Source organism: Oxyura jamaicensis, chromosome 19, assembly GCF_011077185.1.
Source record: "Oxyura jamaicensis isolate SHBP4307 breed ruddy duck chromosome 19, BPBGC_Ojam_1.0, whole genome shotgun sequence".
Taxonomy (NCBI): Eukaryota; Metazoa; Chordata; class Aves; order Anseriformes; family Anatidae; genus Oxyura; species Oxyura jamaicensis.
Window position 1 is genome coordinate 6,014,930 of NC_048911.1, and position 26,965 is coordinate 6,041,894.

At 42.4% G+C, this 26,965-nt stretch overlaps 1 protein-coding gene across 1 annotated transcript; it reads right to left on the reverse strand.

The window, feature by feature from the left end:
- Positions 1-120: 120 nt before the first annotated feature.
- PITPNA (phosphatidylinositol transfer protein alpha) lies at positions 121-26,374 on the reverse strand. Its single transcript, XM_035342889.1, has 12 exons — positions 26,212-26,374; positions 21,007-21,037; positions 14,621-14,766; positions 13,942-14,033; positions 10,118-10,125; positions 9,107-9,181; positions 8,655-8,738; positions 7,512-7,589; positions 6,468-6,578; positions 4,708-4,830; positions 4,018-4,087; positions 121-2,883 (listed from the first exon to the last, which is right to left on the reverse strand). Exons 1-11 carry the CDS (start codon positions 26,229-26,231, stop codon positions 4,040-4,042), a joined length of 816 nt encoding a protein of 271 aa, XP_035198780.1. The 5' UTR covers positions 26,232-26,374; the 3' UTR covers positions 121-2,883; positions 4,018-4,039.
- Between the last annotated feature and the right edge of the window lie 591 nt (positions 26,375-26,965).

A 26,965-nucleotide genomic window follows, 5' to 3' on the forward strand; every position in this document is an offset into this window, starting at 1 on the left:
GGACTGCGGCGGCAGGGCCGGTCTCTGTGAGGCCCGAGGTCGCGCTGCAGCCCCGGGGTGCACCCAGCTGAGGCACCGCCACCCACCCTGTCCCCAACAAAGGAGGCCGGGGCGCGAAGCTCTGTCTAGTATTTTATTAGATTTCGTTTCCAATATGCCTGTATTGGAAGAATTAGGAGACAAAAAAGGCACAAACTCACATTGAAAGAAACGACGAGATAATCTAAACCCATTCTATGGAGTGTGTCGCCAAAGGAAAAAAAAAAAAGAGCACGATGAACCGAGCAGAACGTGGCGGGGAGGCCCAGCGGGGATGAACCCAGAGGGGTGCAGCGTAGGGGGGCGATAGGGTCCTGTCCCCAAGCACCCAAACCACGCAGCGTGGATCGGGGAGTGGGTCAGGGCCCAACTGGCGCCTTGGGACAGACAAAGAGCTCCATGATAAGCCCCGGGGGACGCAGCAGGGCGCGGGGTTCTTGCCAAAGCCAATGAAAGATACAACAATGGTAATGCTGCGTGATCTTCGCTCTGCTCACTAGCAGGAACCAAACGTCAAGACTGGAAAGTCTTCATAGGGTTTGTCTATCCCGAGGCTGAGGGATGCTTTCACTTCGGGTTAAATTAGAAGGAAAGAAGGACAAGGAGGGGTCGGGAATATTAAGGATGGAGTTCCTGCATTTTTTATTTTTTATTTTTTTATTTTTTGCCAGTTTTTCCACTAATCAGGAAAGCTTTGTGTAAAAGCTCTTTCTCTGAAATCAGAGGATCAAAAAAGGATTGCATGGTGGAATGTTACAATCTGCTTCCACAGCGATTAGTGTCATCTAATAGAAAGCCTCTTGGGTAACACAAATTTAAAGAACAAGTGTGCTGTGTATTCTCAGGTTGTCCTCAAGTGTAAGAATCCCTCAACACGTAATCAACAAACACGAACAGAAGTCAGTGCATAAATTCTTAGTTAAAAATGCTTTAAACTGAAGGAACTATTAAGTGGGGCCTATACTCCTAGAATACTTCTTGAACAGCTATAGAAGATGCCATAAAACATCCTGGTCCCAAATAGCCTTGCAGATTAAAATTTAGTATCTTCACCTATTTTACATTACATTTGTTTTACTTCTGTTTGGTGAGATTGCTAAAAATCCCTCATCCCTCCCCACCCCGCAAAACCGTCTGAGGTCACTGAGAAGAGCCTGCCAGAGTTACTGGTACAATTCAGAGCTTATTGCACTTAGACATGAGTAAGGCAAAATAACAAACTAAAAATAAAGGGATAAACTGCCCCCTCCCCAGAAACCAAAAGCCATCCTCTCCCTCCAGAACACGTCATCTTGCCTCACGCCGAAAACAGTTCAGACCCCAGCACATACTTGTTCAGCACGGCACAGGGGCATTTCAGGATCTCCTGCTTGCAGGAATGTGAAGGGCTGAAGGAGTTGGATGTACTACTGAATGCCAAGAAGACTCCTCAAAAGCAGCAATATGCCCCTGTCTGTGTTTGGCATTCAGTACTTCATGTTAGTGCCACCAAATACAGAAGTGGAAGATAAAGTGATTACTACTGGGAAAATAAATAAATAAAATCAAATATTGGGCCTTACACATAAGCAAAGAAATTCATGTTTTCTCATATGTATTTAATAAAGCAGCATTTCTTTGATTCTGTTCTGGTTATTTGATTGTCTAGAGCTGATATCAACATATGGATAGTTACAGTAAGTACTTGAGTTCATTGAATACTCAGAGCTCTTCGTAACTTTTAACGGTATCCTTTGCAATTTATAATAACTGATAGATAACCTAGAAAAAACACAGGTCTCTAATGAGTCGCTTTTCTACAGCATGAAGGGAGATATTTTAGTCTGTCTTGCAATGGGAAGAGTATTATTGCTGAGCAGAACCACCGACCCAGGCACCTGAATGTGATCAGATACCAAGACTTTACTTGTACACCAGCTTTTTGCTACATTCCAATTTGTCCAGGGAGAATCACATTATTATTAGTCAAAAGAATTTTAGTTTTGTAAGTTACAAGAAATCTTAGTAAATAAAGAACCAGGAAGTTGCAACATATGTCAAGCAACTTTTCAGAATGATTTTGTAAGACTGACACACACAGCTGAAGGATGACATAGCTACATGGGCCAAAGAGACCATGTACCACTAAATTGAAATTCAACAGTTATGTGCTGAAGGCCCTAGCATGGAGATGCCGCGTGCAGCTTCTGATCAGTCTTTAATTCTTGTGTGCTAAGACAGAACAAAGTAATGCCGTGCAGAAGCCACGTATCACGATATATTCATCGCAGACCAAGAACTCTATCTGGCTACTCCTGATTATGTATTCAGATTACATGCCATTAAATTTGTTACCCTGGGAGCAAGGGTCAGAGCGTATAGTTTTATGGAACAGATTTGCACTCTAAAATGCTGACAGTTTCCCTCTTCAAATAGACATTCAAAGAATGGTGAAGGGCTGAGCAGGAACAAAGGTGGCAGTTTATCCCAGTTGGAAAATAATAATAAAAAAAATAATCTAAGTCACCACATCACAAGACTATTTTAGCTAAAAATGTCACTTGGAAATCAAACAGGGCCACATGGAAATTGGTCTGAACACAATGAAAAAAAGGAGGGAGGAGTCGTAAATACAGCGATCTCTAAGTCACACGTCTCCAAGGAGCTACCTCCTTCATATACGTGCTAACATTGGAGTGCTTAGTACCAGACGGTCTATTTGCTCACAATATTAAAGGGCATCTAGAATTAGCTATGGGAGATTTAAAATCGCCTGCCGATTGGATATAGAAAGGCTTGATCCAGAGATGGTCCGTCAGTCAAGAGTGTGGATTCCCCAGGCCTTCCTGATGACTGTCTTGCAAACTGAAATAAAGAGACAACAGGAAAACATTTTAGAACCACTATGGAAGTGAAGTCCCACAAGAAGCGTCAGACTGAACCTTCATAAAGCAAATGTGAGACATTGTCACCAGTTCAGACAGTGGCAATAAACCACTGCAATGTATTTCAGCACCAGTTCAGAGCAGCATTTCCAACACAGCCTGAAACTGGCAAACATTTCAACTTGAGTAATCTAACTAGTCTAGAGGCTAAAGTACAGTTGAGTAGACCACCAAATCCCTTCTCTAAGAACAAATGTGAAAGAGGAGGAAATAAAAAAAAGGTTAAAGTTATATTAAAAGATTAAAATATACATAGTGAATTTCAGAAAGATGGCATACATACATCTCCTTGTGCTCCCTGCCTACCAAACAACCAGCAGGTAACAGCACAAGCAGAGGCAAACAGTCCCACCCTGGTAAAGACTGTGGTTCTTCCCCACCCTGTACTTTCCAAGGATAGCTAGGATGGCATTGTACTGTTCTAGAAATGCAGCCAGTAACGCGGGCTTCTCTTCTCTACATAAAGAGGCAATCCCTTCTTCTTCCTCCCTTTCTTCCCTAATACTTCTGTTCCTCAACAGATTAAGATTCAACACTCTAAGCACTGTTTATGTGTTATCATCCACACTGAAATACTTGAAAAACAAGTCAAAAAATTAAAAATGGTCATTGCTTCTTCTTCCCTTGCAATGTGCAAGTGTTGCTCCAGGCCTTGGCCCATTAGTAAATACCGTTAGCAAACAATGCCAGAAATACATTCCAAATGTATTTGCAATTTCTGAATGTATTCCAAGTGTTTGCAGGCCCAAGTTATCCTTCCTGGACTGACAAAAGTTTCTCTGCAGGTCATGGAAAGTACACATGCGTTACGGAAAAAATAACATCAGTAAATCTACAGAATGTTGTAACTCTTATTTCATATGCTCATCACTCAAACATTGATTTAGAATAATTCTGAAACAAAAGAGTAAATTCACTTGTCAACCTGTCAAGGAAACAGGTTTATTACCAAAACAATCAGTCTCACATATCTGACTGCCATAAGCTTTTTTACCCATTTTTTTTTTCCTAAATAGAGCAATATAGAGTTTTGTAAAACACTCTTGATACTTACAGTGCACAAGGAAGAAGTCATGTTAGTCATCTGCAGCTGACATTCCTTTCACTGGATCTTTTTCTCTCATCTGAAAGAGGAAACACTGTTCAAATATTCATTCTCATATGATATTATCTCAAAATTTACCGATGTGGAACATGTTAAGCTACCCTACTTTATGTAAGACTGTTTGTATCTTAGCATCACAAAGCAGTTTTGGTGAATATGCACATTTAGGCACTATTTTCTCTTAAGCTGAACATCTGCAAGGGATCTGGAATCACTATCCAAAGGGCAGAACGTACATGAAACTATAACAAAATACCTTGAGGCTTGAAAGAAGGGAAGGGGGCAGTGCAGGACAGAAATCATGGAACATTGTACTCATTAAAGATTGTACCATTTGGATTTAGGTAAAACCTAAAAGACGGTATTAAAGTGATAAATGAATCACTGACACTCACACCCTCATTACCTGTGGGTCACTATGTTTATTGGCTCAGTAACAAATACAAGTCCATAATGATTAGAAGGAGATGCCAGCACAATTGAGTCATAGCCAATCATTCAAAGCACAAGCAGCATGACCTAAATAGCAGGAGGACAATACACACTATGCTATGACAATGCAGCAGTCTTTTCCTCTCTGCTGTACTGGATAGAAACAGTTTCTCACACAACCCACACCTGCCCTGCTTTTCCACTGACCTCATCCAGCTGTCTCTTCGTCTCGTCCTCCATCCTACGAATGTCCTCCATAGTCAGATCAACCCACTTATCAAGCCAGCAAAAGAGCTGCCGATGGAAGTTTGTAAAGAGACGCTTTTCTTGCTGTGAAAGGAGTAGGAATAAAACACACGAGCAAGTTTATTCACAGCATAATTAATAAGTATCTAACCAAATCATAACAACTTTCAGAGATGTGTACACTGAAGAACCAGCTCCCTAACCTACCTTTCTATACAGCCACCATAATTGGAGACTGGAGCTAGATCATTTTTATTTTTTTATTTTAACAGAATACCTAAAGCCTTGAATCCTGAGAGAAACACTATTTTTCCAAGCCTAGGCAGCCGATGGAACAGTGCATTGAAAGAACTGATGAATGCTTAAGTCTTTTCCTTTGATTTGAGGGTATTGTTCTGATTGAATAAAGCACTCTAGGTCTGGTTTACTTAGAAGATAGTTGGCCTGAAGGAGCACAAAAAAAGGAAACAGAATAAAATATTTTTAAGTAATCCTTGACTTGAAAAAAAAAAAAAAAGAGGTTAGGGTTGACATGCACCCACTTTGCTTTTTTCCCTTTCACAGCGACCTAAGGAAAAATAAGCCAAAACTTGTTTTCCACAGCTGAAAACCTTTCAGCAGAGGTAAGTAATGCACACAAGATCCTCCAAGTTAGGAGCAATTTACTCCCCTTTTATAGGAGATAAGCTAGACAAGATCGTTATTAGACAGAAGTATACAATGGCTCTTGGAAAGTTCTCATTAGGGAAGGACATTTCAGTTTTACCAATTATGGTTTCACATCTGATAACTTGGTCTCAAAGACAGCTTAACTACTTTGAAGCCAATGTGCAGCTGAAGAGACACTTGTGAGAAGAAAAGGATTCAAGACACTGCTTTGTTCAGGGCTTTTCTTACAGATATTAGAAATCTTGCAGCAGCATGGTCATTCCCTCTTAGGGTTCTCTTTAGATTATATCACCAGTCTTGCTTTTGCAGAAGCAGTACTATGGTTTATCAATATTAACTGCTGAGGAATCGCTATGATCTGAAGTCATAGGCATTTTCTGAGCAAGGCCCTGCTTAGAAAACTGCGCATTCTAACTCCCATGTATAGCATTCTGCTGCAGTTTATGGGTTACAAACTCTGCCACAAAAAAAGCTCTTTTCAGGATACCAATTATTCATATTTTAAGTTTCCAACCATCTGCCTATTTTTTTTTTTAAACACAGGTTCTTTAAGCAGCAGACTGAGAAAAGCAAAAGATGTCTAGAGCTCTAGGACTTGCCAGAAAGATCCTCAGCTGATTAAGATCAGAGAACTGAAGCTGTAACTTTCCCCCACAAAAACATCTGTCTTGCCACTGAGCAAAATATCCCTAGCATATATGCAACATTTCATCACTCACAAATTAACTACCAAACAATTGCAATTCTCAAGCCGACCTATTAACCAAAGCAAAACTGAGATGTTTCACCTGCATACATTAAAAACCTGCAACAGCTGAATAACCAAATCACATAATCACCAACCAGTCCTGCTCTTGGATTAGCAGCAAATTGAATCCAGCTTTAAGTGACTGCAGTATACTGGGCATAACCCTTGACAATACCGCCTGAGGTGACATGACTGGGTTTCAAATTAGTATCTCCGTGCAGCATACACTCTAAGAACGAGTTGAGGTGTAAAAGCAAAAACATGCCTCATTTCTACATCTTCCTCCAACAAATAGCTCACTTACCTTCTGTATAAAGTTCTCAACCTTATTTTGCAGACCCCACCACTTGAACTTGACTGTTACCAGTTTGTAAGCACACATGTACGGACATTCTGTCTGTTTCCCCAGCTCCTTCTGCAAAGATATAAAGATATTCACTCAGGACTCAGGTCAAACGTTGCCAGGAAGGCAGCTCCTTCAGTCAATCATCTTTCTACAATTCCTCACAATCATCTTGCATCCTTACACCTTGACTATCTTTTATTAGTAAGTTTTGTCACACCTTTGCTCTCCTCTTTTCCAGGGTATCTAAGAGCATGATGAAAGTAAACCCTGGTTACCTCCACAGGTGGACCTCCCTCCATTGTGAGAAGGGACCACTACTTCCTGTCCTCTGATCACCATTTTTTCTCCATTAGATGTGTGTCTTTCAGGATCTTCATCATTATGATGCAGCTACTTAGTTTCCTTTAAAGTCTTTTGATAATGTCCCTATCAAAAACCGTTTGGAAATCCACACAGATTGTATCAGCTGGGTCATTCATACAATCATTGAGCCTTTAATAAACTCCACAAGGTTGGTAAAGCAGACTTTCCTACTATTTGTTACAGAAGCCATATACACTCTTCCGAAGCAGAACATATCTGCCACAGCTACTACTGTGTTTGCCTACTGGAGATGAGACTTGCACACTTACAGCTTCCCAGATCCCATCCAAAGTCCCTCTTAAAGACTGGTATCATATTTGCCCATCTAGAGTTTTCAGATTCCAAGGATTTAAGTGAAAGGTTAAACACTGCTGCTCATAACTCGGCATTTTCATCCTTGAATTCTCTTGGGTGAGCTCTTGGACTGAACACCAGACACTATCAATTTCTTAGAACTCATTCTATCTCTTTGTACCAAACTCTTCTATTTCCTTTAACTTCAGAACAGATCATCAGCTGAGTTCTGCTTTTCTGCATACAAGTGAATCTAGATGTGTTACAAACATATTTGTCCCCTCAAGCCCCAGTATCTATACTTCAGTCACGCAAACTGATATGGATCCTGAAGTCAAAACATACCTTCCAGTTGGGACCCAGAGGTCCACGTCCAGTCTTGACAGATTTAAATTTTGCTGGATCTTCTTCTGCCTTGTAATCCTATTGGATAGGCACACAAGATTAAATACATATTATCCTACTCTTATGCAGCTGCTCACTGTCACACCAGATGTATTTTTCTGGTGGGCAAAGACTAACCTCTAACTGCTTTCTCAAGAGCTACTGTTTTCAAACTTCAACATTAGGTCAGGCACTCTTCAAGGAAACATATTTCTCCCTCCCTGTGCTGTGTCCTAGACCTATGTGAAGAAGTTGTAACAAGCCAATATAACCTTTGTAAGGACTCCTTTGGGGTAACACTATCAGAAGATCGGTAAACTCTGCTTATAGGTTTCCTGTGACCACTTGTTCTTTGATAGCTGCTGCAGAAAATAGCTATGCTCTCTGGAGCTGTGGTATCTAGTATTTTTCACAGCACCATATAAATATGCTGCTCACATATAGCACACTACATGACAAGCACAATCAAACTCACAACTATCACCAAAAAGAAGGAGGCGTTAGTAATGTCTCCTATCACATAGCAAACAATTTGCAGCATCCCCTTCATCTACACTGGATTAAGACCAGGGGGTGTACTCTACTTCTACCCCCATTTCAACTAATATGGGAACAAACTCAGATCATCATCAGTTCAATAGCAGAAGTGATAAACGAGTAGAATATTCTTTGGAAGACTTCTCCTCCAGGTGAATTCTGCTTGCTCTCTGACAGCACTTAATTCAGAGCAATTTGTATTTGCAGGTAGGTATACCTTAGCACCTGCCTTATCTATTAGAAATCAGATGCCACTCATGTTCTACCAATTCACCTTTATTGGAAAGAAAAGCTAAAATAAATACTAGATCTGTCTTAATGCCCAAGGTCAAGTTTGTGAAGAGGTAAGTTAGCCCTAGTCAAACTTGATCAGAAATACAAAATAGGGAAACTCAAACAACATTCCATTTTTATATAGCTTTTTTTTTTTAGGAATGCCTTTCCTCCTCTTTCCTTCCTCTCACTTGTCCTGTTACCTGTGACCATCTCTGCAAACAAAGTTTGTACATTATCCCTCTCTTAGCACAAGGCCTCCCAAACTAGGGAACAATTACCCTCCTACCCTACCTTGGGAAGTACTTGAGTCCGGTCAGCAATGTCTATGTAAATAGCTTCTACGTTCTTCCATACATCTGGCTCCAGTTTATGAACCTGCAGTGAAAGTACAAGCCCAATTTAATTGATTCAAAAAGGAAACAGTCCCATTCTAAGACAGTAAAAACCAGACGGAGATACATGGACCCACTGCTTGCACACAGAGAACACACCATAGTGTAAACACAATATAAGATCTTTTAAAGAAGCAAAGGTGTTCACACAGAACAAGCGGTTGGGGACAATTTTATTCAGCATATAAGAGAAGCCAATGGGAAGGAGTCCCTGCCTTGCTAGTACAAGAATCACTTCAAATCCAGGAACACTGCAAACAGACAGTTCTGCACAGCAACTCCCTAAGCTAGCAAGGAAAGCAGCATTGTGACATTAAAGAGATGAATAAAATACATGACACAAGTACTCACATTTTCTTGTGTTCCAAGATCTGATTTATGCCAGGTTTCGATTTTGATCAGGAAGTCATCCTTCATATATTCGTTCTGTCATAAAAATAAAGCTTCTTGTTATACTTTGGATATTTAACTTGTCTGATTATTAGCTAGATAAGCAGTGGGAAAGACAACTCAAGGTGTTAAAACTTGACTGGGGTTTGACTTAGGGAATGCCATATTTAGCTGTAAACATATCTTGTTTTTAGAAAAGTTGTTTGATCAACAAATACGTAAGATCAAATAAATCACAAGCTGTTTGGTGAAAAAAAAAAAAAAAAGCTTACGTTCCATTGTTTTAGTGAAACATTTGGAGTTTTCCCCCTAGATATTTGTAGCTTTTTCTTTAAAGGAGAACATCTGCCACTCTAAATGGTTTAGAAGGGGTAACATGTTAACTAGGCAGAAATTGCCTTTTCAAAGAGCATATTGTTCTAGCACTGAGTACTCTTCAAACGAACAACAATATTAAGCTGATGGGTTGAGAGCTTTTTGACACTGGCAAGGGAAGGGACAAGAAGCACAGTTCTGCCAAGCAAGCAAAAAACTTTCAATTTCTCATAATTACTGTGAGTAGAAAAGGACTTCCAAAAGTAACCCTATCATCCCTCAAGGGAGCAGAAACAAAAATACAGGCCAGTGAAACACTGAGCATGTAAAAAAGGAAATATCAAATTCAGAAGACACATTACTCAGAGGGATGTAATGTTACGAGCTAGCTTTCTTTCAATCAGTTTATTTGGGCAATGGGACATTCCCATGTGTAAAGCTGACCATTACTGCAGTAAAGAAAGATCCCTGTCCATAGTTATAAATAAAGTGTTTGTGGATATGCCACAGATGTTAAGGGGGTTTTATCTACATGATCTTACCACAACAAAAGCTAAAGTGCCCTTAGCTCAAGCTAAAGAGCTTCTTATACCCAGAATGCTTCATTTCAGACATTACGCATGCTTCCATGGATTGTCAGTAAAAAATAATACTTACTGTAATAACTGGTCCAAGAAATCAATACATGAAAAGAAAGAGATACAATACTTTAGTGAAAAAAAAATGTACAGCATCCATCACCCCCCCCTCCCACTATCAGTGAAACAGAGACAGCTTCAGCTTCCCAGGGAGCTGCTGATACTACTGAAGAAAAAACAAAACCAGAAGCCTATAAAAATTAGCTAACTTCACCCCCTTCTCCTCTGGAAATGCTCAGACTTGGAGAAACCCAGAGGAGCAGCAATTAATTATGTACTGCCACTTCTGCTCTCTGGACTCCAGCCAGCTGGATGAGAAGATGGAGTAAGTTTATTCAGCTGACAGCATTTTACCAATCCTTTCTCAGCTTGCAGATAAGAAACGTCTCCACAGTTCTGAGGCGAAGGCATGCTGGATTTCAGGCCAGTGCAGACCTCATCACTCCTGCATGCAGTAACCAGACCCTCCGCATCTCTACTGCTCATGGTAACTAAACTCCCTGGATAGTAAGGCTCAATTATTCAACACAGAAAAGAAATTGAAGATCCTTTAACAGTCAGCATCTGTTCTGCCCAAGCCATCTGAGTACATTAGCAATGCTACTCTAAGAATAATGATGTCTGGAAGCTAGAGTTGAACTTTGCTGGTGTGTTCTGAAGTCTAACATGAGGACTTTCCTAAGAAGTAATTTTGTTTTAAAGATACCATTACAACTTGTGATTTTCCAGCCCAACATCCTGCAGACAGTACCGTCCATTATCACTTATCACACACATCCAACTCTCTTAATTGCCTGTGGCTGGGCCTTGGGCTGCTCTGAAACCCCAGCACTTTGAAAACTGCATCTTACAGAAGGCTAATTATTTAGATTGACATATTGGGGCAGGGGGAGAGAATAAGCAAGCAGAGCTGAGGCTCATATTTAAAAGGCTGAATTTCATCTCAAAGAACACTTCATTCTCTTCTGTAAGAGTTTCGTTCCTGCTAGTCCACATGAAATACTGAATAAAGCAGCAGTAATTATAAGCCAGAGCCTTCCCACCTTCCCGTGACAAGCTGCTTTTCCATGACTATGCACCGTAATTAGCAGCTGCTTTAGAACAGGTTCATTCACCTTCCTAGTTTCTCATCTATAGGGAAGATTTCCCATTTGTAGAGTGAGCAAACTAATCTTTTTAGAGGTATCCATTAAAACTTAGATGCTCAGCTTGCTACAAATTAGGGCCTGAACTCGAGGTGCCATAGCAGCAACTCCTACGCATTTCAGCTGCAGCAATAACTTTTCAATTCTTGACATTTGGCCACAGGCACCTCATGCTGACACCCAGAAGAGAGGAACACATACCAAATTGCTTTTCTGAAAAGCATTTAAGTGACATTAATATCTAAGTCGGACTGCAGGAAAGAACCACGAAGACTGTTCTCCTTGGCACCATCCCACGGTTATAACTATCAGGCAATCCTCACTTCATTTTTACTGTAGAAGTTATAAATGTCTACAACAACAATCTCATTTTACAGTTCACACTCACAAAGGAGCAAAGCAAGGCTTCCATACAAAATACATAAAAAACACTCACTACAGCACAAACAGCGTGCAGAATTGCAGGAAGTTATACGACAGGCATTTAAGCTCCCTCAATCTACAGCACTGGTTTGATAACGTTATATAATATGCATAGTAAAGTAATAATTGGGCTTTTCAGAGGCCGTATAGCAAAATGTAAGGATGACCATCTTGTATATTAAAAAATTAAAATAAAAATAAATCTATAATGCTCAATTAATAGAAAGTACAGTTTTATTAAAACTCTAAATGCTCTACGTAGTGGTTGACATGCAAGTAAGCAGGGCTCCAGAGAGCAGCACACTAATATTACCTCGGTACAGGAGGGTACAGGCAGATGTACCACTAATTCCTACACAGCCAAACCAGGTTTAGCTCTTTATGCATCCCCGTCTCTTAAGTTTCAAACTCTAGTGAGCGGACTGCAAGCCATGCCAGCTGCTGTAAGCCAGCACGGCATTTTGTGTTGCGCAAAGATTCACACAAGGCCATCCAAGTCTACGACCTAAACACCTGAACATATCTCAAAGTAAAACGATAATGCCAAAGGCACATGCATAGGTTCTTCCCTCCTGCCCAGTACTAGCAAGTGAAGGTTTCAGCAACATTTCCGAGCTCTTCTTGATTCATGTCAGGCTGGCAGATTCTCTAAACAGATTTTTCAGCCTCCGCATAAAAACTGCCTTCTGCTCCAACCCCCACAACAATACACTTTCTATCTCGTATTACATGGGTGTTTATTATAGTTAAGTATTTATTTATTTATTTATTCATTTGTTATGCCATCATTTCTACCATACCAAAACCTGAAGTTTTTGTCAGCTGGGCTGGGAAGTCTTGTATTTCATTTTGGTATCACATTTTTTCCACATAAGAAGAATTTTAGCAGCATAAAATTGAAAAATAAGCAGCTAAGAGTGAGAAGAAACACTAACTCCATACCTTTATTTCAGAAATTGGTGGAGATTAAGAGGATATAGCCAGGTGTTATGTCTAAGAAAACCTACTGGAGCCAACTTAGATCTGTTTCCACAATTTAAAGAATTAATAAAAGACCTGTTTGAGTTTAAGCCAGTTCAGTGTACTTCGTATGGAAATAAATTAGACATTTACTAGTTAAGTTCAGTAATATGCAGTTAGAAAACTGCATAAAAGCGAGACAGCTGGGTTGTAAATACCTTTGCTTCAACCTATGGAATTATGTGACACATTAAAAACTTACTCTGCAGTTGATGGCAGTAACTGAACTTTGTATTTGCAACATCCATTCCACTACATTGCTGTAGGTCATTTCACATACTGAAGTAATGTTATCCTCCCCCACTGCAAAGCTTTTTCTTTCTTTTAAAACACTTCATTTAAAATTCTTCTACGGGGCTGAAAAATACATCTTTCTATACTGAGTTTCAAGAACAGTTGGAATTTAAGTTTACAGTTCCCATAGCAATTGTACCTCTGCCAAATAGCAGAAAATGTGTCCTTCAAAGATACAAACAAAAAAGACAGATAAAAATATGACACAAGTGTGGAGGCAAAATCAAAGTTGCAGGGCCTACAGCAACACAAACCTGAAAAACAGTAGTTGTGAAAGATTGTGGCTGATAGCTTCACTGAGTAAATAACACATTACACACTCCAGTAGAAAATGGATTTGACACTATTTCACCACTTTGTCCAGCTTCCAGGGCTTCCCCAGTTTACAAATGCATTCACTTCACACTTGTTGGATGATATTTGAATGTCTGTGTCAAGCCTCCATCCCAAAAGCAACTGTAGCATTGCCAATTCAACCTTCACTAAACTTAGATCCCACAACTGAGCAAGTATGAACCACATAATACTTGCTCACATCAAACTGCACTAAAAAAAGAGACAACCAAGGTCTTCCCTCTTCCCCCTTTGCATCTTCAATTTTTTTTCACCAGGCTATGCTGCGCTGAAGTACATGAAGTGTTGCTCATCCATCCATTTCACTAGTGCTGCACAGTTGTTCCTTTAGAGCTGACATCCCTTTCTTGGTCTGTTCTTTTCCAATGCTGAACTAACAGCACACACACTGCCATTCATTAGCAGCACATCAGGAAAGGATATTTCTTTCAACTCCGCAGCACTATATTTTGCTTTTCCTGACCACATAAAGGGCTTAGAGAATAGAAAACTAAAAGCTGAAACAATTCCTCTACTGCCTGCCTCTTTCCTTCTCCCATCCAACCCACCAAACCACAAAGAGAGACCAAGAAGCCAGCAGTCCACAGTCCTTCCCCCACACGCTCACCAGTTCTGCAGTAGGGATAAGCATTCCATGCTTTCTCATGTATATTCAGAGCTCCTTCAGGGGCCAGCATCCGCACAAATGTTGGCACTTTGCTGCAGAATTTGGAAATAGGAAGAAAAGTACTGATGAGAATTGCACGTAAGAAGAGTTCTGGCCCAGACTCTGAGACAGACAGACAATCACCTGAAACAGAGACCCTAGGGACCTGCACATTGGTGGAACTGGTGGGGTTCTCCTCACCGCACTACTATGGGCTTCCAGAGACTGATGAACTGGTCAGTCTAATCTAAATCTTCTTTACATAACAAAAGAGAGGTGTAAAAAAAAAAAAAATAAAAAAATACAGAAGCTGAACACAAGTTGAAATGTAGGAAGGCTTTTGATCTTCAGTCAAATTCAAGTATCAAAATACCAGGTAACAGAAGTAGATTTGCTTTGAAAAACAGAGCCAGATTTTCTTGGGACAAGAGCCACACCTACAGGAGCAGGCAGGTCTTCAGTGATGCTTACTTCCAGCTGTGTCGTATGCCTGCTGCTCTTATGCTCCATCTTACTTCCATGTCCTTCAGCCCTTACATAACCTGTGATTTACACAGTAGGGACAATCCCATTCCGTCTTCCTCCAGTTCCTCTTGCCTTTTAACCCTACCTGCCCCTGGGAATAAGATGTTTCACATACCTCTGTAAGTGGTAGATCTTGTGTGTGTACTGCCCACGCTCTCCATCTCTTTCATAGGGTTCGTTCACCAGGACCTCCACTCCTTCACCTCCACCAGTTTCATTTTTACTGGCTTCTGCCACAGAGTACAGCTGTCCCACTTGATACTAAAGAAGTTAAAGACACGTTATTGTGATAGCTATAATTTAGCACAATTTATAATAATCAGACGAAGCCGACAAAGAAAAGGACATCCACTTGTGTGTCCAGATAAGTAGCTCATTTAATTTCATTTTGGTATAAAAAGCTAGAGTGGTAGTTAGGAGAAAAGCACTGCCAATAAGACAGTTACCTTTACCCCTTAAATCTCAAGCTCAAAACCACTGCAAATTCAAGAGAAAGTAAAATGGATGAAAGGAGAGCCAGGAAGGAAAACATTTAAAGAAAATCCAGGAGCCCTCAGGCATACAGTAGTAAAACCCATTCCTTGTTTCCACTCTTGGCACGCAGGTGTACCATTTGTTCACGTCGAATGGGGGGTAACACACTGCCAGTCCTGAATTAATAAATATATTAATTTATCCAGAAGAATCCCAAAGAATTCCACTTCTTTTTTCCAAGTTTTTTGACAAAACGGAATGTACAAGGGAAGGTAGGGAAGAACTGAAGAGAGAGAGAGAAGATAAAGGCCACCTGTACCACCTAATTTAACTGCTCTAAAATATATCTGTTAGATGTGCACAGCTTAGAAGCCCAGCAGAGTTGAGCATCCCCCAAGTGCAGTTCAAAACTACTAAGTTAGGAAGCTTGAAGTTAAGAGGTTGTTTGCACCAGCAAGCTTTCCAATGAAATGCTGCTACCTTTAAAGCTGAATATAGAGAAATTACTTTTCTTGGCCTTTATGACACGTACTATCACCCTTAAACCCCTCTTGCCAAAATTGACATTATAATCACATCTAGTCATTTCTCTTCACTGAACATCCACTGCCCTTCTGAACCTAGTTCAAAGTCTGTTCTGTGAGGGCGTCCACAATCGTGCCTTATCTCCCTTCTCAACAGCCTTTATTCCAACCCCGCATGATGTCTTACTTCATATAACGAAACCCATTCTGAAAACTTTATCTAATGAAATAACTGAATCAACTAGTGTCATAGATAACCACCTGTCCACTGCAACCCCTATTATTTTTCCTGCTACCTTTAAGTTTTGTTTGGGGTTGGTTTTATTTCTGTCACACTTCCTGTTAGCCATAAGCATTACACCACTAACAGGGAGAACACAGGATTTCAACACACAGTCAAATTCTTACCTTTAAGATCATTTTTAAGTCTCTTACAGACACTCCCTTGGCAGTATTAATTCTCAGGAATCACTCAAAGTACTTCATGCTAGACAACCTTTTTCATAAGAAGCATCCCAATGTTTCACAGGAAAGAGAAGAAAATTGAGAATGTGTACAAGAGAACATTCTCTCATCTGCAGAAGAAGCAAAGACCAATACACTCATGCTTCTAGCTGAAGAAGTGGATGCAGAGCTCAAAAGAAACATGATGAAATGAAAAAAAAAATCAGACCTCTTTGAAGAAAAGTTAGGTGAGCAGACAAGGTTTGAGGATGAAGTTAAAGCAAAAAGTCAAAAGGAAGTGTTCAAAATGTAACTGAGTACAGCAGTGTCCAGAAATGAAAGCGACCAAAACTGTAGCCAAAGGCACTACAGAGAGGCTGTCTGAAAGGGTAATCCAAAAAGCGTTAGACATCAGAAGTGCAGTGACTAGAAATCCAAACCAAACCTGAGAACATAACTACAAAGGAATGGAACGCTGCTTCGGCCTTCCTCCTGCTCTCCAGCACAGCGCTGCACACCAGAATCAGGAATAGCTCTTAACATTCCTTACATGGAAACCCAGGCTGGAAAAGTGCTGAGAGCTGGAAAAGTGCTCAGAGCTGACAACCCAGAAATATTTCACTAGGCTGGCACGTCTTCAGCATTGAAGGAAGACTTCTACAGCGGTTATATTTTCTTGTCAGAGCATCCACAACAAAAACAGAACCCAAGTTCTGCAGTGTTGTGCACCATGTGAAGGTAACCAAGACTGCATTTCCAGCACTGATTAGATATGCCAAAAGTACAAGGCCACCTGTCCTGGCCTCAGTTCATCTGGGGCAGGGCAAAAAGCACACCAGAGGCACTTAACCAAGTGCTCTGTACAGCCTCAAGTTCACCACAGAGGCATAGCCAGTCTAGCAGGTAGTCAGCTGGGAGGCCACCCATCCATCTAATAAAAGCTATCTATAGCAAAAGCAATCCACAGAGCACCTCCTCCTAGCTAAGAGCTCTGCTGGATGTGTCCAGAAGGTCCTGGCCCAGATAAAAGAAGCACCCCTCGCTTGGCTGGACAGTTCCTGTGCTGTCACCAGCAGATTGGGTTTCACTCTGGATTTTGGACTGCAGTGCAACTCTCTGCCTTCTGACATTTCAGACGCCACATTGCTTTCCTTATGACTCCCCACAGATGACCCAAACAAAACAGAGCACTCGCCTTCCGACAGAAGAGCAAAACATGAGAGTTGTGAAACCTTAGAAGCAAGTTGATTTAGTAGAGTGAAAGCCCCACGTACACTCGTACAGAACAGAACATAACTAAGAGTTTGGCAGCGACAGCACTAGAGGGGCAGACTGGCCTTGACTGCTTTGCAGCAAGTCTTAGGACAGGTCTCCGGGGGTACACGTTAATTCCTCTTAAAAGAGTCTCTCATTCATTCCTTTTCCCTTTTAAACACCTGGGTCAAAGTTCAGACACTAAGAGGATAACCCCTTTGGTTTGGCATCTTCAACATTTAATCTTTGCTGTTATTTCTGAGCCGTTAATCACATTGATAAAAGAGGAAAAAGCCCAGATGAAACTGTCCCAATGAACAAATCCCATAGCATCTGCCTGCGAAAATTAACAGGAAAATGGATTCTGGCTCCATGAAGTCCAGAGTGTCACAACAGGCCTATCCTTGCAGCTGTGAGAGCTCCCGAAAACCTCTCCTGGAGAGAGCCACCCCTTTATACAGCAGGACAGCATACCTTCATTACACCAAATGCCATTCAGAAGGCCTGATCCCAATGTAGCCACCTTCAAGAACAGTTACTTTCCTGAAAGCGGCTTTGAACACAATTAATAAATAAGAGCCTTTTGTGTTTGGCAAGCTCCTTCCCATGTGAGAGGAACAAAGAGGCAGCACAGAATGTGTACACACAGCTCTAATCCATACCAGCATGTCAAAGTGGCAGCTGGCGAGACACCCACACAGCAGCTCAAGACCACGCTCTCAAAGTTGGCACTGTGCAACATGATGTTGGTCAGAGAGCATGGGAGTAAAGTTTAGACCTAAGAGACAACAAGGTATTTAACTTTTTTGCTCCCTGTAGCATAAGAATGTATAAAACAACACAGGGGTGCAGCTCGCAGCCTGCACTTAAGCAGAACCAGATTTTGGCAGAGTTTCCTAGCAGAAGACAGTTTGCTGTGGTCTAACTCCTACATCCCAGCCTTCAAGTTTTAGTCATCACCAGGGCCTTTCCTCCACTGTTTGTTCCCATCTTAGCAGTTACTTGGCTAACTGTTTGGCGTTGAGCTCCAAATTTACTAAGTAACGTCTCCCCACTATCTTCCTGATCACTGCTTTTCTCTTGAATTCCTTATTCTTTGTTAAGCTGCACTTGTTAGAGGTGAGGGGACCGAGCAGAGAATCCCTGACACATCACAGAACACAGAAGACTGCCTCAGCCCTCTTAAAATGCCTCAGAGACACAACTGTTTTCGCTCTCTTATGCACTGGCACCATACTTTCAGAAAGAATTCGCATGCTGAAGGACTGAACTGTTGAGTCTTTCGGGAGTGAACTTTTCAGCCTTTCAAGCAAAAATTCCTAAGATATTACAGTGAAACCAGAAGTCCCCCTCCTAGTCAGAGATGCTTAATGAGCAGCTACACAGCGAAGAGCTACGTCAAGTCTCCAGAGCCCTGTTTAGAGTTTCGTGAGCAAGGAAATCCTTGAAAGTAATGAAGTCGTAGCAGCTGTTTTGTACAGACAACAGTGCAGTGACCAAGTGATGCACAGATGCATCAGCATCTCTCTGCAGAGGAAGGAGGACAAAGCGATACACGAACCCAAAGCAGCAGGTCATCCTTCCAGCCAATATGAAAATAACCTTTCTTCTTAAGCATGCCGTTAAAACTACCATATCACTCAAGTGTATATGCAAAGACAAGTGGATATAAGAACTCTTTCTGCTTAGGGAACTGTTTCCTGAAACCTAGCCTACAAGTCACGTAAGAACATCCTGTCCTTGAAAAGCTGCATCATGCAGGGAACATGGTAACAAGTATACAAGCCTGGGGAGAAATCAGGTTTGGTCAAGTCGGCAGTACTTCCATGCATGCTAAGGTGCTCTCTCTAGCATTTTCATTCCTTCTCTTCTAATGGTGCTTATTTGCACTTCACTTTACAGTCTTCTCACTAGGTTACTCAACTCCATGGATCCAGAGGAAAGGAAAACATCGTCTTAAACAGATGACCCCAGGGCATCCTCAGACAAGGAGGTTGCTGGAGATTGACAGGTTTATGTACTGCCTGAAACCTCAACTTTCCACCCAGGCAGCCTACACACAAGGCTGAAAACATGCCTGGCACTGAACAGCCAGTCAGGGAGGGAAAAGAGCATAGCAAAGGACTTGCTTTAACTGGATGAAGTTTAATCCTAGTATCACAGAACTCAGAAAAATCCCGTGCTGGGTTCCATCCAATCTAACCCCCCTCAAAGAAACAATCTGTAGACTGATGCGTTGACTTTCTATTTACACAGCTCGATACTTAGAGGCATGCCCCTGTGAGCTAGGGCTGCAGCTGTTTAGGCTAAAGTCTTCCATTTCTTGAGCTCTGGAGCACCTTACCATTTACCCACTGCTTTCTCAAACACTTCCTCTGTCATTTGCAAGTTTGCATCCCTTGCTTACATGCTAAAGTTTATTGCTAGTCCCTTCTTTGTCAAGAACTTCCTCACATAAGTAGTGTTCAGGCATCATAAAAGATCCAAATACACCTACTCTTAACACTGTAGTAGAACTTCTGCTAAAATTGCTTGAAACAGATTCACGCAGAACGCATATAAGCTACAGGTAAGGAGTAAGGAACAGACATCAGGTATTAACGGTCCCCTTCCTGCACCAGGACAGCACACAGACATAAAACCACTCTTTGGTGAGAAGATTAGATTGCCATCAGTGTGTGATGCATGTTACAGCAGACAGGTCCACAGGAACAAGGAACTCAGCTTAGATATTGTTTTCCTTTTTACTAGCCAGCCTCCTGGCTGCAGAAATACACTACACCAAGCTCCAAAGTGTTCTCTCTAAAAGGTACGGCGTTATCAAAGGAATTTGCTTCAGAGTGCTGCCATGATCCATCTTACCACTCTCTGTGCCACAGCAGCTGCTACAGTCAGGGGAAACAAAACTGAGTTCTGTTATTGCAGCTCTTCCTAAGAGTTAGGACAAGCTCTCGATGAGAGCTCAAACCAAAGGCTTACAGGCAAGTATTGCAACCAATACTACAGAAGTGCTGTAGACGCTTACCATTTCAATTTCTCATCTACATTGCTGGTATGAAAAGACAAAAAAAGAAAAAAGGTATTTACATAGCCATATATTCTACTCTACATGAGTGGTGCTCGGTGCACAAGGGGAAGCAGTGACAAAAAAGGGAGGAAGGAAAGGTAAGCTGCAACTCCCAGAGAAAAGAACAGGAATCAGCTCAGACTGCACAGCTACTCCGCGGCCAGTTTGGTGACACAAATCACCACCTCCTTTATAAACTACATTTCTCCTTTCGATTAGAGCTTTACCTACAGAACAAGAAAGCTTTCCTTCTGTGAGATCTAGATAAGATAGTCTTAAAAAGCGCTAAGAAGTAGATATACAATCTCTATTTTCCTATACTGCCCTCACAAAACAGAAGAAATTGCTTTACACTCGTAGCCAAAGAGCAAGAAAGGGGTTCTAGGAAAACACAGGGCAATTTAAATTTGTATTAAAACTTCCTCTTTGTGTTAAAAAAAGAAAGAAAAAAAAAGAACAATGGTATTAATCAAAAGGAAACTACACTTTGGAACAGTCTGACAAGTCAACACTTGTTATCAACACATCTGAAAGTACTTTATAGGAGAGAGCATCAGTACCCTCAGGCTTAAAGAAATGAAATTGTTTGGCTAAAGGGACTGTGAAAGAATAAGAGCACACACAGGTCCTGGAGACGGCTATATCTGTCTCTTGCATTTTCCAGTTTTTGTTCAAACTGCTTTGATCACAAGTTTATTTACAGTCCTAAAGAAAGGAAACAACAAGAAAAGGACTTACCTCCTCCACAGACACAGGCAGGATAACGCGGCTGAAACAGAACACAAATGGCAAGTTAACAAACGCAGCTGCACCATTGAGACAGCACACTCCTCCCAGCGATGACTGCTCAGCTCTCCTCTCCCCCATTTCTCCAGCATCCACCTAGCCCTAGCGTTCCTAGCACTTACTCTTTACTTCCAAGACTACTTATGTAATAGCCTCAAGGAGAATCTATCCACGATACAGCGTAATTGCAATCCTGTACCAAAACTAGTGGTAATATCTTGCCACCCTACAATCCCACACAGAATCAAAATAGTTGCATGTTCCTTCTCACTACATCCTTTCAATAGTCACATCTTATTTCCCGTCAAGTTGGTACAGAGCGTTGCTATGTGCTTCAACAACTTGGTGCCGATTTGTCATAGTTACAAGTCACTGCAAGACTTGTTTATACATCCCATCCCATAGGAAGCAGCACTAAATAGAGAAGTATATGGAAGGCTTTCTCAGAGCTGACTGCAAAAGAAGGTGTTGCCATTTCCATATATGAGTCACTTGTGGTTTCCTGAATGCCTCGTCGAACCAACTGACTGTGACTTTAGCAGTTCTTGCTCTCTAGACCACTGAGATTTTTTGAAAAGGCAAGAATAAACCTGAATTTAAAGCTGAAAAAGACGCATGCACGTTAAGGCACTTTGAAATACTGTGTGTTTCTCCAAAACTAGATTTGTGTTCAACTTCTGCTTTCAGTAAGGGTGATGTTGAAACAGGAAACCAGAGCAGTACACAGATATGAAATGGATAGAGCTGCTGTGGGTAGAAGAAATCCCATTTCTTTCAGAACTAGTCTCAAAGAAATGCGGATATAATGGGATAAGAAGAAAGTCCTTATTATGACTAAACTGATTTTCAGAAAAGCACTGCTGGTGAAAACTGAAGCTTTCTCCTACACTAGAGGAATGTTACCAGCAAGATACCACAAGAACGCACTGTAAGAGAAACAAAAGTTTACAGATTATGCAATATTATTTATGACAGCAGCGCTTTATGCTGGCTGCAACGAACTGCAGAAAAAGCTACTGAGAACTGCAGATGAAGTTCAGCATCAACAGAAGCCGAATAATGTATGATAAGCACTCATTTTCTCCAAACACACAGGGTAACAAGTCCCAAACCAGCTATCACCAACATAAACCTTGGTGCTGTTACGGAAAAACATCTGAAAACATCTGTTCAGTGCCAGTTCAAAAATAAATAAAACAGCAAAAATTGGAACACAATATTTACACCAAAATATAAATGACGGCCACGCCACTGCAATCTCTCGTGCATCAGCACCTTGAATACTGCACACAGATAATTCCAGCCGTCTCACCTCAGAGAGGATACTGAACAAAAGGGAGGGCAAGAAAGACTACCTGAGATGTAGTTAACTCGGTTTTTCATGGTGGAAGAAAGGACAGCTGAAGGGGGAAGGTATGGTAGTGTTATAGAGCATGAATGGTGCTGAAGAGTGAATGGAAAGGAACTATGACTGTTGTCTTACAACAGAACAATTCAGGACGCATTACCAATCATTAGGTAGCAGATTTTAAACCAATCAAGGGTACTTGGTTACATCATGTGTATTTAAGTTATGGGGTTCCTTGCCAAACAGAAGAAGCAATTTTAAAATGGGTTTTGATCAATTCATGGAAGTTCACGTGCCACTTACTGGAAGGATACACTGAAGAACAATCATTCTACTCCCTATTTATATATTGTTTCCTAAAAATATCTGCTAGAAAGCAAGATGGAAGAGGACCTTTAGTCCAATTCAGCATGGTATTCTGTACATAAGGTATTGAAAAAAGAACGGAGAATGGTTCTCTACAAGTAGACCACCTCATCAAACACGACATTAGTTTAGTTAAATGGATAAAACTACAGTGGAACAAAAAGAAGGACAGGATGATAAATATGCAAATATGAAAAACCAAGTAACGGGGAAGAAACATTGGCTTTGGAATGGAGTGCAAAAAATGTCTTTAGAAAAACTGGCATAAAAAGATTAATGTAAGCTAATGAAACTTTACTTAAGAAACTGGAAGACATAGATCTGAATATTACCTTATAGCTTGGTGTTCACGAACGGAGAAACAAACACAAAAGTTAAATAGTTTACAGTTTGTTTAGCCTAGCAAACAAAGAACGTGGGGGATGACTAACATTTATAGGCCATCAAGCAATAAAGAACGAGGAGGGAAAACTACTCAAGAGCATCCAGAGGAAAAGCCTCCTAGGAGCAGCAAGAGGAACAAAGACACCTAACTTTGGGACAGAACTTGACCAAATGATGAGAAATTATATGATGTGGTTGCCTGCCCCATCAAAGGCCTGAAAATGATATAGAACATTTAAGATTCCTCCTGGATTAAAATATGCCTCGAATGACAGCAAAGGGAAGTACAGCTGCAGAGAAGGCCAGTGTCATTATCGTCACTTCACAGGAAAGGGAAGCGACTTTCTATACTCAGATTCTCCTCAAGGTCTTCCGGCACAGTTTAAATCAAAATAGGGAGAGCGTGCAAGCATGCAAGATCTTAACCAGCACTTACAAACTTTGCAACTGAAACCAACCAAAGAGACAAAGAAAACCAAAACACAACAACCCTCTCACCCACTAACAAAACCCAACCATGCAGCTTATCCAGAGTACGGATAGGTATAAATGAAAGATAAGTCTGAAAGATTGATAGGACATCAGAGGAAAACTTTAAAGCTATCACTGCATAACCATCAGTGAAAGAAGCTGCACAGAAAAGACAGATGATGCAGATTGTCTGAGAATAAAAGATGATACAGGCTTTTTGTTATATTGCTCTATATCTGTAACATCTCCTAAAATACCTACGGAGCACATAATACCCACTTGATTTAGTAGGGAGGATGTGACAAGGGGTCACAGCGGTGGAAGAACAATCTGCTCAGAGGGCACACAGTTACAGCTCGCTTGTATTTCTGCCACCTACAGCGGCAGGCAGGCAGCAAGGTACCTGCCTGCAGTGCTGGGGGAACCAGAACTAAACACAGGCAACAGACTGAATTTGACTATCCAGGTCACGCCAAAACAAGTTGTTTCTATAGGCCTTAAATAACCACTTCCTAGAACACAAGAGTTCCCCAATAGCGTGCAAAATGGGTGACTTTTACATACAATGTCAAGGATGATTAATACCGAAACTGCCAGTGACACAACTCAGAATGCGCAACTGTTGGAGCCAGTTGGGAATCCCAAGAAGTCCAAAGTCAATGCACACGTTTTTAATGGACAGTGGCAACCTTGACTGTCCTTAGAGGCACATGAGGACATCTTAACAGAGACACAGAGGAGAGAAAAGGAACAGGACAATATAGCTAACAAGACTCAAAAGGTTTGGAGACCCATCTGAAAAAAAAGAAATGGAAGCCTGTAAAAAGACAGAAATTCAGTAATTCTGCTCTTTTAACCTTCAGTCTTGATGTCTACTCTGCATTTTCTTTCAGGAATTAGCAGCATATAAGACCAGCTGGTACACTGATTTGGTGAGGTAAATGATAACAGCAAGCAAAATGACTTTTGGAAGTGATTCTTAACAAAATTGTCTTTAAACTCTGAAGTCTGAACATTTAAAGCACCGATGTTCCCATCTTTACGTGATGCTCTGTAGGTAGCATAGCTCACTGGCAAGTGAGCTTCACTGCAGTACAGGGCAACAAACTGGAAAGTAAAAGCAGGAAACATACATGAATTTGAATAGAAATAAACCAGACAGGTGCTGTAAGAAGCAAAGTACATTAACCAACTAAATTAATAGGGAAATCTCAATGAAATAGATGTTATAGAAGAACAAATTAATTAGCTTTTCATGCATCTGAAACTAAGTGCTCAGCCGATGCTTCTGTTTGCTATCCAGTTTAGCACTACAGAAGGTAACAGTGCCTCTGTGTTACAGTGACCAGCTCTTAAATTCTACACCCCTATTGTTAGATAAAAATAGCACGGGTTTAAAGATTGGGGGGGGGAAGTTATTCAAGCTTAAAGACAACTACAAGGATCAGCACAACCTTCCTCAGAGTTTTAATACTTAGATCCAAAGCACATCCACAATCTGACAAAGCAATTGCTGTAAAGAGGACACTGTCATGTAGGTAAATGTGTCTGAGAGAAGACCTGACAACCCACTTTGTCACTGGGATCTGAGCTATCCTCCATAAGAAAAGAAGAGGGGGAAATAAAAAAAAAGCGTTTTCCATCAGTCAGAAGAAGTTTAGAAGGACAGGATGCACTTAGGAAAACCAAATGTAAACGGAACATCCGAGCCTTGAGAGCTGACGGAAGAGCCGTGCAGCGGTGCGCCCAGCTCCAAGCCACCTAACCAAAGTGCACCGGTCCAAAAGAGCACACCACGTTAGCAGGCAGAAAGGCGCCAAACAAAAGGCTTGGGCACAGCGGTGTGACTAATAGTTACACACAGCTGGGACGGATCCGCCAGCCTGCCTGCAGCCTGCTTTCCACCCCGTCCCTGTCGGGCAGAACCGCAGCGACGGCGACCAACTCCAAGGTGAGGGCTGCGCACCCAGACGTATTCCGGAGCTCTCCGGCACGTTGAGTCCTCGTTGAGTTCCTAGCTAGAAATCACACGGCTAAAGGAAGGACAAGGACGATAAAAAAAAACGAGCTTGTCATTTAGATGGGGGCAGGATCCTGTGAGGAAAACCTCAACCCCCTGCCCTGGCAGCCCCTCTCCCGGTCCAGGAGGGCTCCCCCGGGTGGGGGCCACCCGTACCCTGGTGCCCAGCCGGTGCTGAAGGGCCTGGAAGGCCAAAAAGAAGGGGGGGGGGGGGAGGAAGGGGACGGCCACCGGGCCCCAAACCGCCCCCCCTCCCCGTGAGGCTCCGTAGGCCGCCGGGCCCGGGGGAGCAGCACCGGGAAGCCGGTCCCCGCTTATGGCCTCCGGTTCCCGGGGGGGGGATGAGGGGGCTCCTTCACCTCACGGCCGTCTCCGTGACCTTCACACAGCGCCCCCCGTGCCCGTCCTTCCCTCCCACACCGGCACCGGGGCCCGGCCGGGCCTTTTTTTTTTTTTCCCTTCTCCCCCCCCCCCCTCCAAGCCCCGCCGCTCCTCAGAGGCACCGCTGGGTGACCGGAGGCCACAACCGAGGAAGGGAAGACGGGGAAAAGGAGCTGCCCGCACTCACTATTCCTTGATGAGCACCATGGCGGCGCCTCCCGCTCACGGCACCGGGCGCCTCCCGGCCGCTCCGCGCCGCACCGGGACGGGGAGGGGAGGGGAAGGGAAAGGCGCGGGGGGGGGGAACCGGGAGGGGAGGGGGGAGCGGGGCGGCGGGAGCAGGGGGCGGGGCGTTGCCGGGGCAACCGCTGCGTCACGGCGGCGCGCAGGCGTCGCGCGCGCACGCTTCGCGGGAGGCCGTTGCGGGGTACGGGGAGAGCAGGGGGGGAGGGGGGAGGTTTTCCCGCCTCAGCGCTTCCCGCCCCGGCCCCCCCAGCCGCCCCCCCCCCCCCCCTTTCTTTTGTTGGGGTTCAGCCTCTAAAAACTGCTCTTTTTGTGTAATAAGGGGCTGGCAAATGACGTGGGTGTCAATGTAGAGATTTAGGGGATGATGCAAGGAGTGTGTTTTTTTTTTTTTTTTCAGGGAATGGGGCTCCGCGGGGCCGGCAGGGCAAGGTTTATGGCGAGTCCTCGGTGATGTGAGGTGTGCCTGGCGTTAAAGATGACGTGAAATATCTTAAAATAATAAGAATAAAAATAAAAGCGTAGGTGTTGTTTTAGTCTCTGTGTGCGTGACCTCTGTTTAAGGCAGGAAAATAGCTAAAGAGCACCAGCTGTACCACTTCATCACTGCAATCACACAGAGCAAGGATCACCTTTATTTGACTGGAAAATCAAGCACCGTACGTTCAGCATCACCAAGCCCAAGCGCGGATAACTGA

What these genes read in the sequence shown, in the direction of transcription:
- PITPNA (XM_035342889.1), bottom strand. Translation starts at nt 26,231, where the DNA reads ATGGTGCTCATCAAGGAATA. An exon ending in TGCCTGTGTCTGTGGAGGAG is followed by an intron (nt 14,767 to 21,006) that starts GTAAGTCCTTTT and finishes TAACTTCTTTAG; the next exon opens with TATCAAGTGGGACAGCTGTA. An exon ending in CGAAGAGACAGCTGGATGAG is followed by an intron (nt 4,088 to 4,707) that starts GTCAGTGGAAAA and finishes TTCCTCTTTCAG; the next exon opens with ATGAGAGAAAAAGATCCAGT.